Below are 14,735 nucleotides of genomic sequence, written 5' to 3' on the forward strand. Positions count from 1 at the left end.
CTGACACCCTTGCCCATTCTCATCATACCTTCTCAAAAAGGGTACTCCAATAAGGCGCTCCACTTATTATATTGGTCAATTAGTTTGCCAATTAGCCAGGCACATATATTTCATGGTCTCCACTATTTCATCATTTGGTTGAAAAGCAGACACACCTCAATATATCAAAAAGAAAAGTGGAACAGGTAGTATTACTGAAGAAAACCACTGAATGCATTAGAAATACAACACTCTTCCTGTATTTTAGCAGTAAGACACATCAAGGGATAGAAACATACCAGGAAGAAAATTAGTATCTACCTTGAATATCCACCCTGAAATGTCAGTCTGTGAAGCAGGATGAGCAATGGGACAAGGACATGAAATAAAAAAGGAAACATGGAAAATTAAACCCATGTGACGTTTAATGTTACAAAGCTATCTGCAAAGAAGCTGGTTTCTCCTTTGAAGACTCAAGACAAACAAGCCTTTCAGTACCCAATACTGAGGAGTTCACACTGCAGAGACACTCAGGACAAGATGAAGATAGGATATATAGAAGTATCATTTAGAAAAGATTTCACTCCAGATGGCCAAATGAACTTTGAAGGGGTAATTAAGAAAGCTTGAAGTCTGCCAAAGGGGTGGGGGAAGTAAACTTGGACAAAATACTGATTTTAGGCAGATAGCAAAATGAGAAATGTTTCACAAATTCCTAAAATGTTGTTCAACTTTCAACTGTCATTCTAATATGGCTTCATGATCTAATAAAGCTTCAAGATCTTACAGATATATTATTTTTAAGAACTAGGAAGTGAAGAATCACTTCCAAAATGTAAAAACGGCTCATTGCCAGTTACGTTTCAGAAAATGTCTGTCTGCAAAACTCATTTATTACCAAATTGGTAATTCATTCATTACCAAGAATGCATAAGCCCAGATTATTTAGGCCAATCCTTCAAGTAAACTGCTTTTGCTGATAGTGAATTAAGACCATGATTAAGACAGACATTTCCAAAAACAAAAATTCCAAACACACCCCAGTACATTTTCAACTCATCCTGCAAAAATGTGCACTGTGGATACTCAAAACATTAACTGAACACTTACGGATGTGATGTACCCCAAGATTCAAAGGTTATGTTCAGATTAAAATTTTAACTGCTACCTTTACAACTGATGTTTTCAGTTGTTTGATTTTTTTTTTAAGTTAACATTAACTTTTGGTTTTAATCTGCAAAGTGATTTCTCATGTTTTAAGTTTCTAGTTAATGAGTCAAAATGTACAGGTCAGAAGACATAATCCAGAGGATGGCAGTGAAAGATCAGAAAAAGGTTTATGTACACATTGGATCATAGACAAATAACCACAATCTCTTTTTAAACCCTTGTTCCCAGTGTAAACTTTGTTCATATCTCCATATTTGTAAGTCTGAATTAGTCTATAAAAATCACATTAAAAAGGTAAATTATTTAAGCGCGATATTAACTGATCTGTATTTTATAAATTTTAATCCATAAAAATATAAATAAGAATGGTAAATTTTTAAGAAAAGAAATATACATTTAGTGCAAGTTATGAATTACATTTCTTCTTCAGTGTCAGCAATAAAATATCTTGAAGAAAGAAAAAAAATGACTGATCTAATTTCAAGAAAAAAAATTCCAGTGTTTAAACATGCAATTAATACCAGATACAGCTAAACAGAATACTTCCTTCTCTTTACTGTCAAAGCAGCAGCATTTTGTTTCCTTATGCTGAACAGTACTTGTGTATTATAGTAGTTTTAGAATAGAAAATTTGCATAAGACCAGGTCACATTATCCATAAAGTCTGAGAGGAAAAAAACAAAAAGAAAACTCTTTATCCTTACAAGTCACGTGTTGTTTCTGTGTTGTTGATTCTGAACCACAATGCACACAAGCTGAGAGATTTTGTTCACGTTCATTCAAGATTTTACCTGTTTGATTCGCCTTTGTTGTGGTACATGTGACTGCTCCAAGCATTTGGTGATGGTACAAACTACATGGTTAATGGCACAAGAAACACTCCCTTCTTGTGATGAAACTTCGGTAAAATTACAGTACATCTCAATATGAGAAAGGACTGTTTCAAAAGGGCACACCAATTTAAAGAGGCTTTGTCACAGCTCAAGAGAGAAAGAAAAAAGAGAGAGGGAGAGAGAGAAAGGAAAGCTCTTCTGGAATGTAGAAAGATAATGCTTAACTATTTAATTCATGAATTAAACAGAACAGTTTTGATACAAAAGGGCAAGACCCTGCAGTCTTATCGATGGCTCAATTCAAAGTAATCCCTCCAGAAACAGGGATGCGAATGTGTCTGTGCGACATCGGAGTAACAGGCTAGGTGCTCCAGGTGCTCCGGGTGCTCCGGGTGCTCCAAGGCCACGGTGCCCCCTCTGCCAACGCTCCAGCCCGTGGTCCCGGGCACATCCTCAGCTGAATGCATCCAGTGCAGAACAGGAGATGATTTGCTGCTCTTGGTTAGACAGGGAAATATCTCACTCACTTCCTTGTCGCTCCTTTCCCTCCCCAAACAACTCCTCCATTCCACCAGCAGTGTTTGCAAACTGTGTGGCAAAAGCCCAGCTTTTAGATTTTTCTTTCTTTCTTTTTTTAAAGGACAAAAAAAAGTAGACGACTCCCTCAGGTTAAAGAGTTGTGCTATTCAACAAATGAACTTCCTCTTCTGTTTCCTCTCTCTCTTCATCTATAGGATTCAGTTGAACATTATTGAAGCGGGGTCTTGGTTTGCCGTCTGGGCCATATGACGGAGGATATCTTTTTTTGTTATAATGCCAAGGAGGCGCCTGAAAGCAATAAACAGAAGATTGCTATTAAAATAAAAGGGAAAAGTAAAGAAAAGCTAACTCTATAGCTAAACCCTTTTTGTTGACAGGAAGAGAGCAAAGCAAGCACCGTGATTTTATATTTTCAAAAAGTATTTTACTGGTAAAGATAATTAAATTATCCAGCAACCATCCTTTGATATGAAAGTATCATGGTCACTAACAGTACAATGTCCTTTCCACCAAGACTCTGAGGACTGCATGCCTCATTGAAATAGAGGTACTTTGATTCATGTATGCCAACAAAAAAAGTAAAAAAAAAAAAAAAAATGGGAGGATGTGTGAACAAGAAATGATACTGATCCCATTTGAGAAGGAAAATTCATTGCCATGACACCAAGAAAGCAGTAATATGTCTGATGACCAAATCTCCTCAATATTCCATTTTTTTAAAACCAAACTTAACCAACTTTAAAAAAATAACTTAAGGATTGCCCAGTTGTATGCAGAATCTTCATGAAAGCACATACAATTGAGATAAAATGGTCAACAAAGAACTCCAATCCCAAACTTCAGAGCCCCAAAAATAAATCTAGAAAACAACCCAAGTTTCTAGTACACTCATCAATGTTTTCCTCTTTTGATTTTGGCCGAAAAAGTTAAATACAGTGCTTTTATGAAAGTCTTGGTTGTTAATGCTTACAGTAAAAGGTGAAAAATCAAGAAGCAATCCTAGAAGATTATTATAGGTGAAGCAGAAAGCAGAATGAATGAGTAGCTACTTATTATTCTGGTTAGTATTTTTTTAAAAAAGGATGCATGAAACACTTGTGAAATATTAGCATACAACAGGAATACATAATCAGTTGTGTACTTAAGCAAACTGGGACAGGTTTTATATAGGTATGACAATTGCAGGGCAAAATAATTTCAGGCATTAATTGCTAAAGCCAGACAATTTTTAGGTTATAAGGTAATGTAATTCAAAATTTATCTTTAGTCATGAAACCACTAGGACATAAAGCCAGTTAAAACAAATGCATCTGACCCCAAAAGCTGCTCACAGTATTCTGGAAACATCATACAAAAGGGGCACACACATAATCTAGGTACAGTTCACTAATGAAACAGCAGGACACACATTCTTGACTGTGAAGGTATGCAAGGTGTAGCAGAAAAGGAACTAATGCTATGATCACAAATATATACAACATTACGCGCTAGTTAGTGTGCCCATAAAAAATCCGTTTAACATTCGGCAATTCTAACATTGCTAAGCTCAGTTAAAATCATTTGTGAGCTTAGATTTACCACAAGACTACCACAAGATTAGGAAACATAAAAAAGAAAGAGGGTTTTTTGGGGGGCGGGCGCAGACATTTTTAACCAGTCAAGCACCTTCTGAGATCGGTGTATCTGCTAAGGTAGACAGACTTGTGTTTACTTTAAGAACGTCCAATAATATTTACTCATTTAACTAACAAATTGTTTACAGTTCTTAAATTGCAACCAATGATTTTGATGAGAGACATTAACTTCTGCTAACTTCCTGTGAATGGAATCTTACAAATATCTAAATTTATCTTGCAGACATAGTTTATGAGATATAAATGTAATTGGCAGCATGTAGGATCTTTTTATTCAGCAGATAATCTGGGACAGACAGAACTGAACAGTTCACAAGTTTCATGCTTCCTGACTTCTAAGGTGTCTAATGAGGAGATCTGATATATCTAATCACCAAGGGTTCGACGTGCTGCTTTAGTTGCTCGAGATGCTCTAATATGTTCTTCTTTGTGATGATCCCCAAGACAATCCTGAAACAGATCATGTTATGCTAATAACTGTGTGAGAAATTAAATTAAAAGAGGTTCCAATCATAATGATAAAGAATGAGAAAAAAATAAAAACATGAACCATAAGAATGCCTTTAATGAACTTTAGAAAACTAAAAACAAAAATGATTTGCAATCCCAGGTCCCATTTGCGTAACTTCTACTGAGTTTCGTAAGAGACATGATACTATTTCTAAATACTGGTGAGTTGTTTCCCTTTTTAAATTAAAAATCAAAATCATAAAAGTTCGCAATGAAAATGACTACAAAGAAAAGTGCAAAAGAAACAATATTAATACACAGCTATAAACCTCTAAAACTTAGCTTCATTTTCAGTGTTCCTTCATTAGGGGAAAGTATTTTTTCTACAATGTCGCAATGCTGCCACTATTATTTGGATCTACCTCAGCAGTGTAAAGGTAGAAAGAAGGCTTAGGCTCAATTGCCTACGAGGAGACTTAAGAAATCCCGTGGGTTTTACGACTATTTGGGATTAAAATGAAAGGCAATGTGCACTTAAATAAATAATGCCAACCAATACACACATCCCCTAGTTTTTAGGACCTCCTGAAAGCTACTCCTTAAAATAAGCTAGTAAGATATATTTATGAGTAGAGGTCAAAATGACTTTTACATTATGCATTTTTTTCTAAATGATTACTTCTCAGTTAACCTATCACTATTATAATATCAAGCAAAATGAGGGACATAAATTCTCACAAGGATACTTGAAAATAATCAGATTTATTAGAATAAAATCCCGGTTACTGGTTTTATAATGGAAGAATTCAACTACAATATATAGCAACAAAAATAATGAATGTCAAAGACTTTAAAAAGCCTTAATTTTCAATTCTGGAAGGCCATCAAGAATGCCCTTCAGGGTACTGGACATTTCCTTGGTGATCTAGATAAGTCAACTTTACAATTCAACTGCCTTTGAACATTCTGACTTCTTAAAGAATGTCACTAAGGGACTTCACTTAAAGAGTAGTCAAGGCCTACAGATACATCAGTTATAAAACAGTTATTAAGGATGATGCCTGGGTGTGGGGGTGGGAAAGCAGGGAGGACAGGCATTGGGAAAGGCAGAAACAGGTTCTCTGCTAATGTTTTCTCATTATTTAAAATAATGTACTGATCCTTAAGAACAAGATAAATTGAAAAGTTGTCAGAGGATACGAATAAGTTCTCCCTCCAAAAAGGCTCAGAAAATGCACTTGTGAAAGAAAAAATGCATACATAAACTAAGTACTTAATCACTCAATGGATGTTTTTCTCAGTGTGACAGAAACAATAAAAAACCATCAACTCACTTTAATTTATAGTTGGGAGTCAGGAAATGTGAAAAACCTTGACAAATAATTCCAGTTTAATTCTTACTCATCCTTTTCTTTCCAATTATATATACAATGATTACTTCAGTTAGTATATTAGTAAGCTCTGCCAAATCACAAGGTACAAAATGAGGACAGTTACAAATTGATTAAGAACCAAGTGGCAAATTTGGAGATTTATAAAGTAATCTCTGTATTACAAAGTAATGATCCTATAAAAAGGAGGAAATAATGTACTTCCTATGGAGAAAAATGATTTGAGAAAAATAAGGCCAAGTTCGGTGCTTTATTAATTGCAGGAAATACAAAGAAAATCAATGCAAAATGTAACTTATATAAAGAATAATCTGCTGTTTCCTTGGGCGGCTAACAAGCAATGATTTAAGAGTTAACAGAGCATGACCCAACATCTTTCCAAAATATGTTCCGAAAACACCAGTCCCAAGAATTCTTCTGTCCTCTTTCCTCCATCAAAAAAAAATTAAAAATAAAAATAAAATAAAAGGCTGCATGTTCAAACAAGTCTGGAAAACTATGTTTCCTATCGGCCCTGTGACTCAAATAGTATAACATTTTATAAGTTTTGAGACATTCCACAACACAGAAACCTCAACTGTATTTAATCCAATACTTTCCAAACTTACATGATCACAAAACTCTTTTTGAGTAATGCCTATTAAATTCCTGATAAAAAGATTTTGGGACACCTGGGTGGCTCAGGCGGTTAAACATCTGACTTCTGCTCAGGTCATTATCTCAGGTTCCTGGGATCCAGCCCCGCATCAGGCTCCCTGCTCATCGGGGAATTTGCTTCTCCCTCTCCCTCTGCTGCTCCTCCCCACCCCCCCCCCCCGCCTCCACCCCCCACCCAGCTTATGTGCTCTCTGACAAATTAATAAATAAAATCTTTAAAAAAAAAAAAAAAGGACTAAAAAGATTTTGAGAAATTCTGCTAATTAAAATGTAAAACATGGGAAATCTACAACTGACATCTTTAAAATTTACAGACACACTTCTCCCTCATCTCCCCATTCTCATTTTCTCCTTGCACCTAACAGTCTGGACTTGTTGTATCTGTTCCCCCAGATAGTTATTTTTCACTTCTAAGGACCCACTATGAACTAGAAGATGCTGACAGCTATCCAGAATTTCACACTCTCCACTAAAAACTATTAGAAAGGGCTTCTTTTCTAACTTCCAAGTCATTTAACTTCAAGAAAGAATAAAAACACTTTACTTCCTTACATACTTCCAAGAAAATAAAGACCCAAGAGCTACCATCACAAATGATCTCTTTTCTTTCTATATATACCAATTTATTTTCCTTGAAGGACAGAAATAAGAAAAATTTAATAATCAAGGCAATTAAACATATTCCTTTAGAAAAAGCTACCCCCACCACAAGCTTTCTTATAAACAGGCAGTATGAGGTAAGATTTTAATCAGCTATCCTCTTCTTCTCCCACATTTTGTTATTTTTACACTTTCTAAAAAATATTTTCCTTTCTAATATCTGTGCTATTGAAAATCTGGAAATTTATCAGCAAAGTGAAATACAGTTATCGACCCATACAGGTTTGGGATCAGAGGTAATCATAACTAGAGAGTGACATTTATATTTGTTAGCACACAAAAGGGCAAACCATGCCAGGCACAGAGAATAACTCAAAGAAAGGAAAAATTATAACAACTCAGTTTAGCTTCTAACTGAGCCATTTATAATTAAAAGGGCCCTAAAACCCACATAACTTCATAAAAAGTTACTCCATTTAACATGTACTCACTAAGTTTTCAAACAATGAAGTTTGGAAACTATTATTTTTCTACTTAAACAACATTAAAAGAAAATAGGTTTTTTTTTTATTACCTGTATCTCTTTACCAATTAGTATCTGTGATATTTAATAATTCCAAACTTCCTGGCTTTCATCAAGGATTTTATACCTTTAATAATTTATTTCACATTATTTAGAGTTATTCTAATTGGTTAGCACAGTGAAAACACTAAACATGGATCTAATTCTCTATATTTCTATTCTTAACCCAATATGGCACAATATATTGTTCAAGAAAATGGTAGAAGTTTAAGGAATCACAAAAAAAGAAGATATATTCTATAAGTCAGTAACAGTGTAAAAACAGTAGCAAGAGATCGGGCTCTAAAACTGGAAAGACACTTGATTCTCAGATCTATGACTTAGTAACCACATTACTAGGCATGTTATTAAACCCCTCTGAGCTTCAATTATTACACCTGTCAAGTAGGGATGCTAACACCTACTCTGCAAAAGTACTACAAAGTTAACTGAGAAACCTGAAGAAGGTACTCAATAAACAAATTTCCTTCCCATTTTTTTTTTCCTCCTTTCTTTAGACAGGGGTCATATGTTTCGTCACTCACATGTCTTGAACAAAATACTTTTTTTAAAAAATCCACTGTGATTCTCCAAGTGTTTAGCATTTCAACCAGCTTCAGGCAGGGCAGGGCTAAACCATTTAATTTATGCACTATCAAGAATACCCTTTGTTTCTCATTTTCAGCCTTTCTGTCTTCAGCCTTCAGATAAAACAATGTTCTTAAGTAGTTCAACGAGGAAGAGCAGTATAATGGACATGAAGGGGACTAGAGAGAGAATGGGTGGGGAATCCGATCCCAGGGGCAGCGACAGAGACAGAGGGGAGCAGAGGCAATGAAGCATGAGTACAGCTGCTTGAGGCATACTGTGTATCACATCTCCACTTTGTCCCTGGGACATCTGCCAAACAAAACTTTTCTATAGTCCTATCCTAGAGAAACACTGGTATTCATGTGTGAAGGACAGAAAAATAAATTAACCAATTTATACATTTTAAATATATGTTTTGTCATAAGGAGTTTATATGAAAGATTTGTGAATGGAAAAGGTAGAAAAGGGGAAATAAAAAGCATTTGCTAATAAAGGAGGATTTTAGCTACCTTACAAATTTCATTTAATTATACATGGTAAAAAAAAATAATGGCTGAAATAGTAAATGGCAAAAATATCTAGAAAGTTATTATTGAACTAGAAAGTTAAATTCAAAGAATGAAATACGTACAAAAAGGAAACATGGGTTTCTTTCTCTGCTCCACAGAGATTAGGTCCACTCTTCCTCTTTGCCACCTCTGAAGTGTTCCTGACAAATGCTACTTTACATTTTGGCAAAGATCTGCCAGTTGACATTTTTTTATTCTTGGTAAGTGCCTCTGATCAATACTGATCCTGTATGTATAACCACACTAAAAAGACAGATTTTCCCACTTTGGAAGCTGACTCTCCCCTAAGAACTGAATATGAATTCCACTAAAAAGTGTCATAAATTCAGTGAAGCAAACTGATTTCTCTCACCAGACTTACCCATTGTGAGTTACAAGGCACTGCCTCAGGCCCAGCTTTCGGAAAATATCCACCACAATCTCCATCGGGGTGTGATCGGTCACGGTGAAAGGGCTCATGTCAAGGATGCTCCTAAGCTTCAGGGGCCGAGGGCTTTCCGCTGGAAGAGAGGGGGTGTGCTGTGCAAAACACACGCGGGAACTGCCCACAATGCCTTCTTGTTTCTTCCTGGCACTTTCTGAAGAGACAGAGAGAAGACCCAATGTTCATTTGTGTTAAGGGGAATCTGCTTACTTGGAGACTTGAAAAAATAAACAAATGTATCCCATGACTTCTGGTCCCTTCATTTTTTTCCTACCTTCTTAACCAAGAAAGGAATCAAGTGAAAACTGATACAATAATTTCTTATATTGGACAGGATTAGAATACACCAAGAACAGGGGTGCCTGGGTGGCTCAGTGGTTAAGCCTCTGCCTTCAGCTCGGGCCTTGATCTCAGGGTCCTGGAATCGAGCCCCACATCAGGCTCTCAGCTTGGCGGGGAGCCTGCTTTCCCCTCTCTCTCTCTGTCTGACTCTCTGCCTACTTGTGACCTCTGTCTGTCAAATAAATAAATAAAATCTTTAAAAAAAAATAAGAATACACCAAAACAAATCACCTTCATGTAAGTAAAATATTTATGATCTATCAATTTTCTTTTCTGGGGCTGAAGCTATTTCCTAACTCTGAGGGACAAGGAAGCAGGTGTGAAATATGGTTTTTGAAAACTTGCACAAATCAGAGCATAGTTTGTTATAGGAATCCATCATCAAATGACAGCCGCCCAGGCTAAATGTCACTTATCCTAGAGGTGGACTACAGACAGTTTCGTTCCTGATTTGACTATGTTGTATATACTCCACCCCTGCGAATTAGCTAGTTCTTTCTCTAATGTTAAAGTTCAATTTTCTAAGTGAGTCATGAGCATTAACAGGTGGGTTGAAACTACCACTATGCACATGATGGACACAAACTTATTTTTCAAGTTTTGTTTGTAAAGTCTCTGTTAAGTTCCCTTCTCGGTGTGCTCTGCTTCAAGTGCTTCTGTTTGCTGCCAACTTCCACTCTGACCTTTGACAGTGCTAGACAAGAAGCGGTAAAGATGCAAAAAACTGCAGAACAGAGACCACAGGACGAGAAAGGAAACCCATGAAATGGAGAGAATACAAAAATAAATAGCTCTATGTTTGTATTTTGAGTTTGTATGTATTCAAAACTGTGTTCACAAATCTGTTTTTCCTATATTGAACATATTTTAAACATGAATTTTGTTACATAAATATTTAAGCCAAAATAATAAGCACCAGTCCTAGACTGAGCAGATAAACATATGCAGCTTATAAACAAACACTGCGGTTCTTTTTGCTCCTCCTGACCTCTAAAGCCTTATTTAACTTGTGCTGGAACACATTCAGATAGGAAGGCACTAAGTGAAGTTCTAATTACTACTTACTAAACCACTTCAAAAGCATGATAAAGGCATAGAAAAGAAGAAAGCAAACTGGTAAGTGATGTAAGTGATTCTTTTAAGATGTTCCTTGGGGCGCCTGGGTGGCTCAGCAGGTTAAAGCCCCTGCCTTGGGCTCAGGTCATGATCCCAGGGTCCTGGGATTGAGCCCTGAGTCAGGCTCTCTGCTCAGCAGGGAGCCTGCTTCCCCACCTCTCTCTCTGCCTACTTGTGATCTCTGTCAAATAAATAAAATCTTAAAAAAAAAAAAAAAAGAGATGTTCCTTAAGTTTTCTTAACTCACAGAAGCATCTGGCTAATGACCTATGAATGGTGGTGTATAAATACTGTTAGCAGGACAGATGCTGAGTTAAAACTAACCCACTCATTAAACTTACTTTAAAATAAATATTATACCATCAATGAAAATATGCTGAGATTGTTTAAATAAACATTTAATGACAGAAGATTCAGAAAATTTTAGAAAAAGTTATTAACCTTATTTATTTGCTTATTGTAATCTTCCTTTGATATACAAGGGACAAGGCTAGTGAACACACAGCCTAACTTAAATTTGTCCTCTATATGAATACATGAACTATTTTAACAGGCATCATTTATTGAGTACTTACAAAGTGCCCAGGACATCTGCTAGGATTGTTTTGCTTTGGCTGATAAAAAATAATGCCATTTATTCAAAGGCTTTTAAAGCAGAAAATATCATAATAGTTTTCATTTTCTGATATGATTCAGGCATAAAGTATGCATGCAAAATAGAGTTACACTTCCAGGGGAATGGAAATGGTTCTTTTCTAACATAATGTTAAACATAAAATGTCTGAACGTGATCACCTTTCTCCCCCTAAAGTTTTATGTTTTGTTATTCCTGTTCATGTTAATACACTCTCAAGAGCTTAACTTCTCACAACTTATCAAAAAAGAAAGATACACAGGCTGTCCCCTTCATTTTTGACTATGTAAAACCTGGTAGTGACAGACTGCAAAAGCATTCCCCATGAATCTAGAAGTCTTTCATCACTTGTAGTTATCTTAGAAAGCAAAAAAATCTCTAAATCTGTAAAATGGTATTTCAACTAACCAAGCAGTTACAAAGTTTACTTTAGCTACTACAAAAAGATAAACAAAAGACAAGTCCACTTACTGGCAATGCATATTATTTTATAAACTCATTTTAAGGTTTCTAAATGTTGCTATGGAAAGGGAAACCTTTAACAAATTAGCTCTCCTAAGTACGCAAACTAAAGCTTTATTCGGAACAAAAAATCTTGAGGGGATAGGAGAAAAGTACAAATAGGGGAGCAGCGTGTCACTGTGCCATGTACCTTCCTATTGTGTTCAATATGTAAATGATATTTAGGTTTTCATATACTGAGTCCCCCTGTAAAACTTACGGGTATTACATAAATAGAAACAAACAAGTGTACTTTTTATACCTTAAGAGGGAAAATAGGAAAGACGATTCAATTCACATTGAGTTAAATATGCTTCATTTTAAACAAATCTATAAAACATTCAGCCTCACTTTTAATCTTTTTTTTTTTTTTTTTTTTTTTTTTTTTTTAAAGATTTTATTTATTTATTTGTCAGAGAAAGAGAGGGAGAGAGAGCGAGCGAGCACAGGCAGAGGGAGAAGCAGGCTCCCCGCCAAGCAAGGAGCCCGATGTGGGACTCGATCCCAGGACGCTGGGATCATGACCTGAGCCGAAGGCAGCTGCTTAACCAACTGAGCCACCCAGGTGTCCCCTCACTTTTAATCTTGACATAAAAATGCAGGAAGAAATGTCTCTCCATTTGAACTAAACTTTAACATAGTAAACTGTCATTCACTGCTGGTGGGAGTACAGGGTATAATCACTACGTGGTGTGATATGAAAATATCTTACAACATTACAAAGGCACCTACTCTCTGATCCAATAATTTCACTTCCAGTAATTTTTGTACATTTGCACATAGGCAGAATATTGAATATGTGTGATAATCAAATATAACAGTGAGCTATCTCTATAACAGCAGAAAATTGGAAACATTTTGAATGTCCATCAGTGAGGAACTGATTTTAGAAATCATTAGGTATCCCATGGTATGCCTACTTAATGGAATATTGTGTAGCTTGAAAAGAAGAGAATGAAGAAATTCACTGGGAAGATGTCCAAGAAAACAGTGTCTAGTGAAAAAAATAAAAAACAAAGTACAGAACACCACATATTAGATAGCATGACAATTTGTTTAAAAAGAAAAAAACATATATACTTACTTAAAGAAGTACAGAATAGTATCTACAGAATACATAAGAAACCAGAGATGGCTGCCTACGGAGAGTTAAACTGATAACTATGAGGTCATGGGTGAGAGACATTTGTCACTGTATAATTTTAATCTTCTTGATTTGAACTATGTGAATGTACCATCTATAAGTAACCTAAAATTTTTAAATAATGACATGACATACAAATGCAGAGTTTATAAATTATGGGAAAACTGTACTTTTAAAATCTGGAGTTTTCCCATCGCTGGATATGGCGTACAGTTTACCTGTTACTCAAGCATTTTTTTGTCTTTCATAAAATATTTTATATAAACACATATAATTACATATTTTATATATTACACATATATACAAAACCTCATGTACAGGACTATTTTTCTCATTCAAAAATGTAAACATTATAAAAATATATGTAGGTAAATATTTAAGGTGTGTCCTAAAAGTCATCATATGTGAAACATTTCTGATGACATGACTGGTTACTTCACATGTCTAAAGTGTACCTATTCCCTTAAACTGACATTATCTGCTATCACAATATTCTGTTTCAAGATAGTAATAAAACTGAAAAATATATCCACAGAACCAGCAGGATTATGAGTAATTCTTAACTTTTAACACTTTCTTCTTCTTTAAAACCCTTGTTTTCCTTTAAATTTCTAAGTAAATTCTAAAATTCTGACCTTTTTCTTTTTCTTTGGCTGGCTACCATTAAAACCTAAAGAATATGAATCTGTACAATGAAATTCTTCTCTGTGACTTTGGCCACAGTAACAGCTTAGAAGCTGAAACACTTAAACACAAGAGCCAAGTCTAACCATACGTATTGTCCATACTCAGCAACTATTCTACTACCTACATCAAAACTTGGAATGATAGGATTGCTAGTTTTTAAAAAACTCTTCCAAGGCTGTAGCCTTTTCCTTAACTAAATAGGATATTCTCTGTAGGCACTTTTGTTTTATTTGATAGCTCTTTTTTTTTTTTAAGATTTTTTATTTATTTGACAGAGAACACAAGTAGGCAGAGAGGCAGGCAGAGAGAGAGAGAGAGAGAGAGAGGAAGGGAAGCAGGCTCCCTGCTGAGCAGAGAGCCCGATGCGGGGCTCAATCCAGGACCCTGGGATCATGACCTGAGCTGAAGGCAGAGGCTTTAACCCACTGAGCCACCCAGGCGCCCCTTGATAGCTCTTATAAACAGAGCATTTCCATTCTGATTTGAGAAATACTCCCCTAAGTCTTCCCTCTTCCAACGGCACAAGAATTAAATTATTTTACAATCCTTTTGCGAATGGCTATAGAGATAAGTTGTAGAGGATGTGATCACAGGACCAAATGCTTAACATTTTCGGCTCATGGTCCTCCACTGAAAACTCGGGAGTATGAAAACCACAGCTTGATGAAAATATCCTTTATCACATTTGGGATTTGGGGGAAGAGTGGGAAAGGAATCAGGTTGTATAGAAAAGGCCTTATTAGCCTCCTCATCAATACTTCAGGACTGTAAGATAAGGAGAAAAATAAATCTTGGAGGAACACAACTTGTTTCCTCCTCATAAAAGTTTAATTTATCTCCAAGAAATAATATAATATGGCTAATGCCTTTCATCTATATTTGCAAGAATATCAACTCAAAATACAATATGA

At 35.6% G+C, this 14,735-nt stretch overlaps 1 protein-coding gene across 4 annotated transcripts in view; it reads right to left on the bottom strand.

The window, feature by feature from the left end:
• Window positions 1-386: 386 nt before the first annotated feature.
• CLCN3 (chloride voltage-gated channel 3) overlaps window positions 387-14,735 on the bottom strand; it is a 93,297-nt gene continuing 78,948 nt past the window's right edge. For 2 of the 4 annotated variants that reach the window (XM_080796764.1, XM_080796765.1), the window contains 3 exons: window positions 9,338-9,554; window positions 4,531-4,606; window positions 387-2,810 (listed from right to left, as the gene is read on the bottom strand). In XM_080796764.1, the coding sequence (XP_080652890.1) occupies window positions 2,652-2,810; window positions 4,531-4,606; window positions 9,338-9,554 (452 nt within the window). In that variant the 3' untranslated portion in view covers window positions 387-2,651. The remainder of the gene's footprint in view (window positions 2,811-4,530; window positions 4,607-9,337; window positions 9,555-14,735) is intronic. The other 2 variants (XM_080796766.1, XM_080796767.1) reach the window with 1 other exon arrangement.

This window comes from Martes martes, assembly GCF_963455335.1.
Source record: "Martes martes genome assembly, chromosome: 2".
Lineage (NCBI taxonomy): Eukaryota > Metazoa > Chordata > Mammalia > Carnivora > Mustelidae > Martes > Martes martes.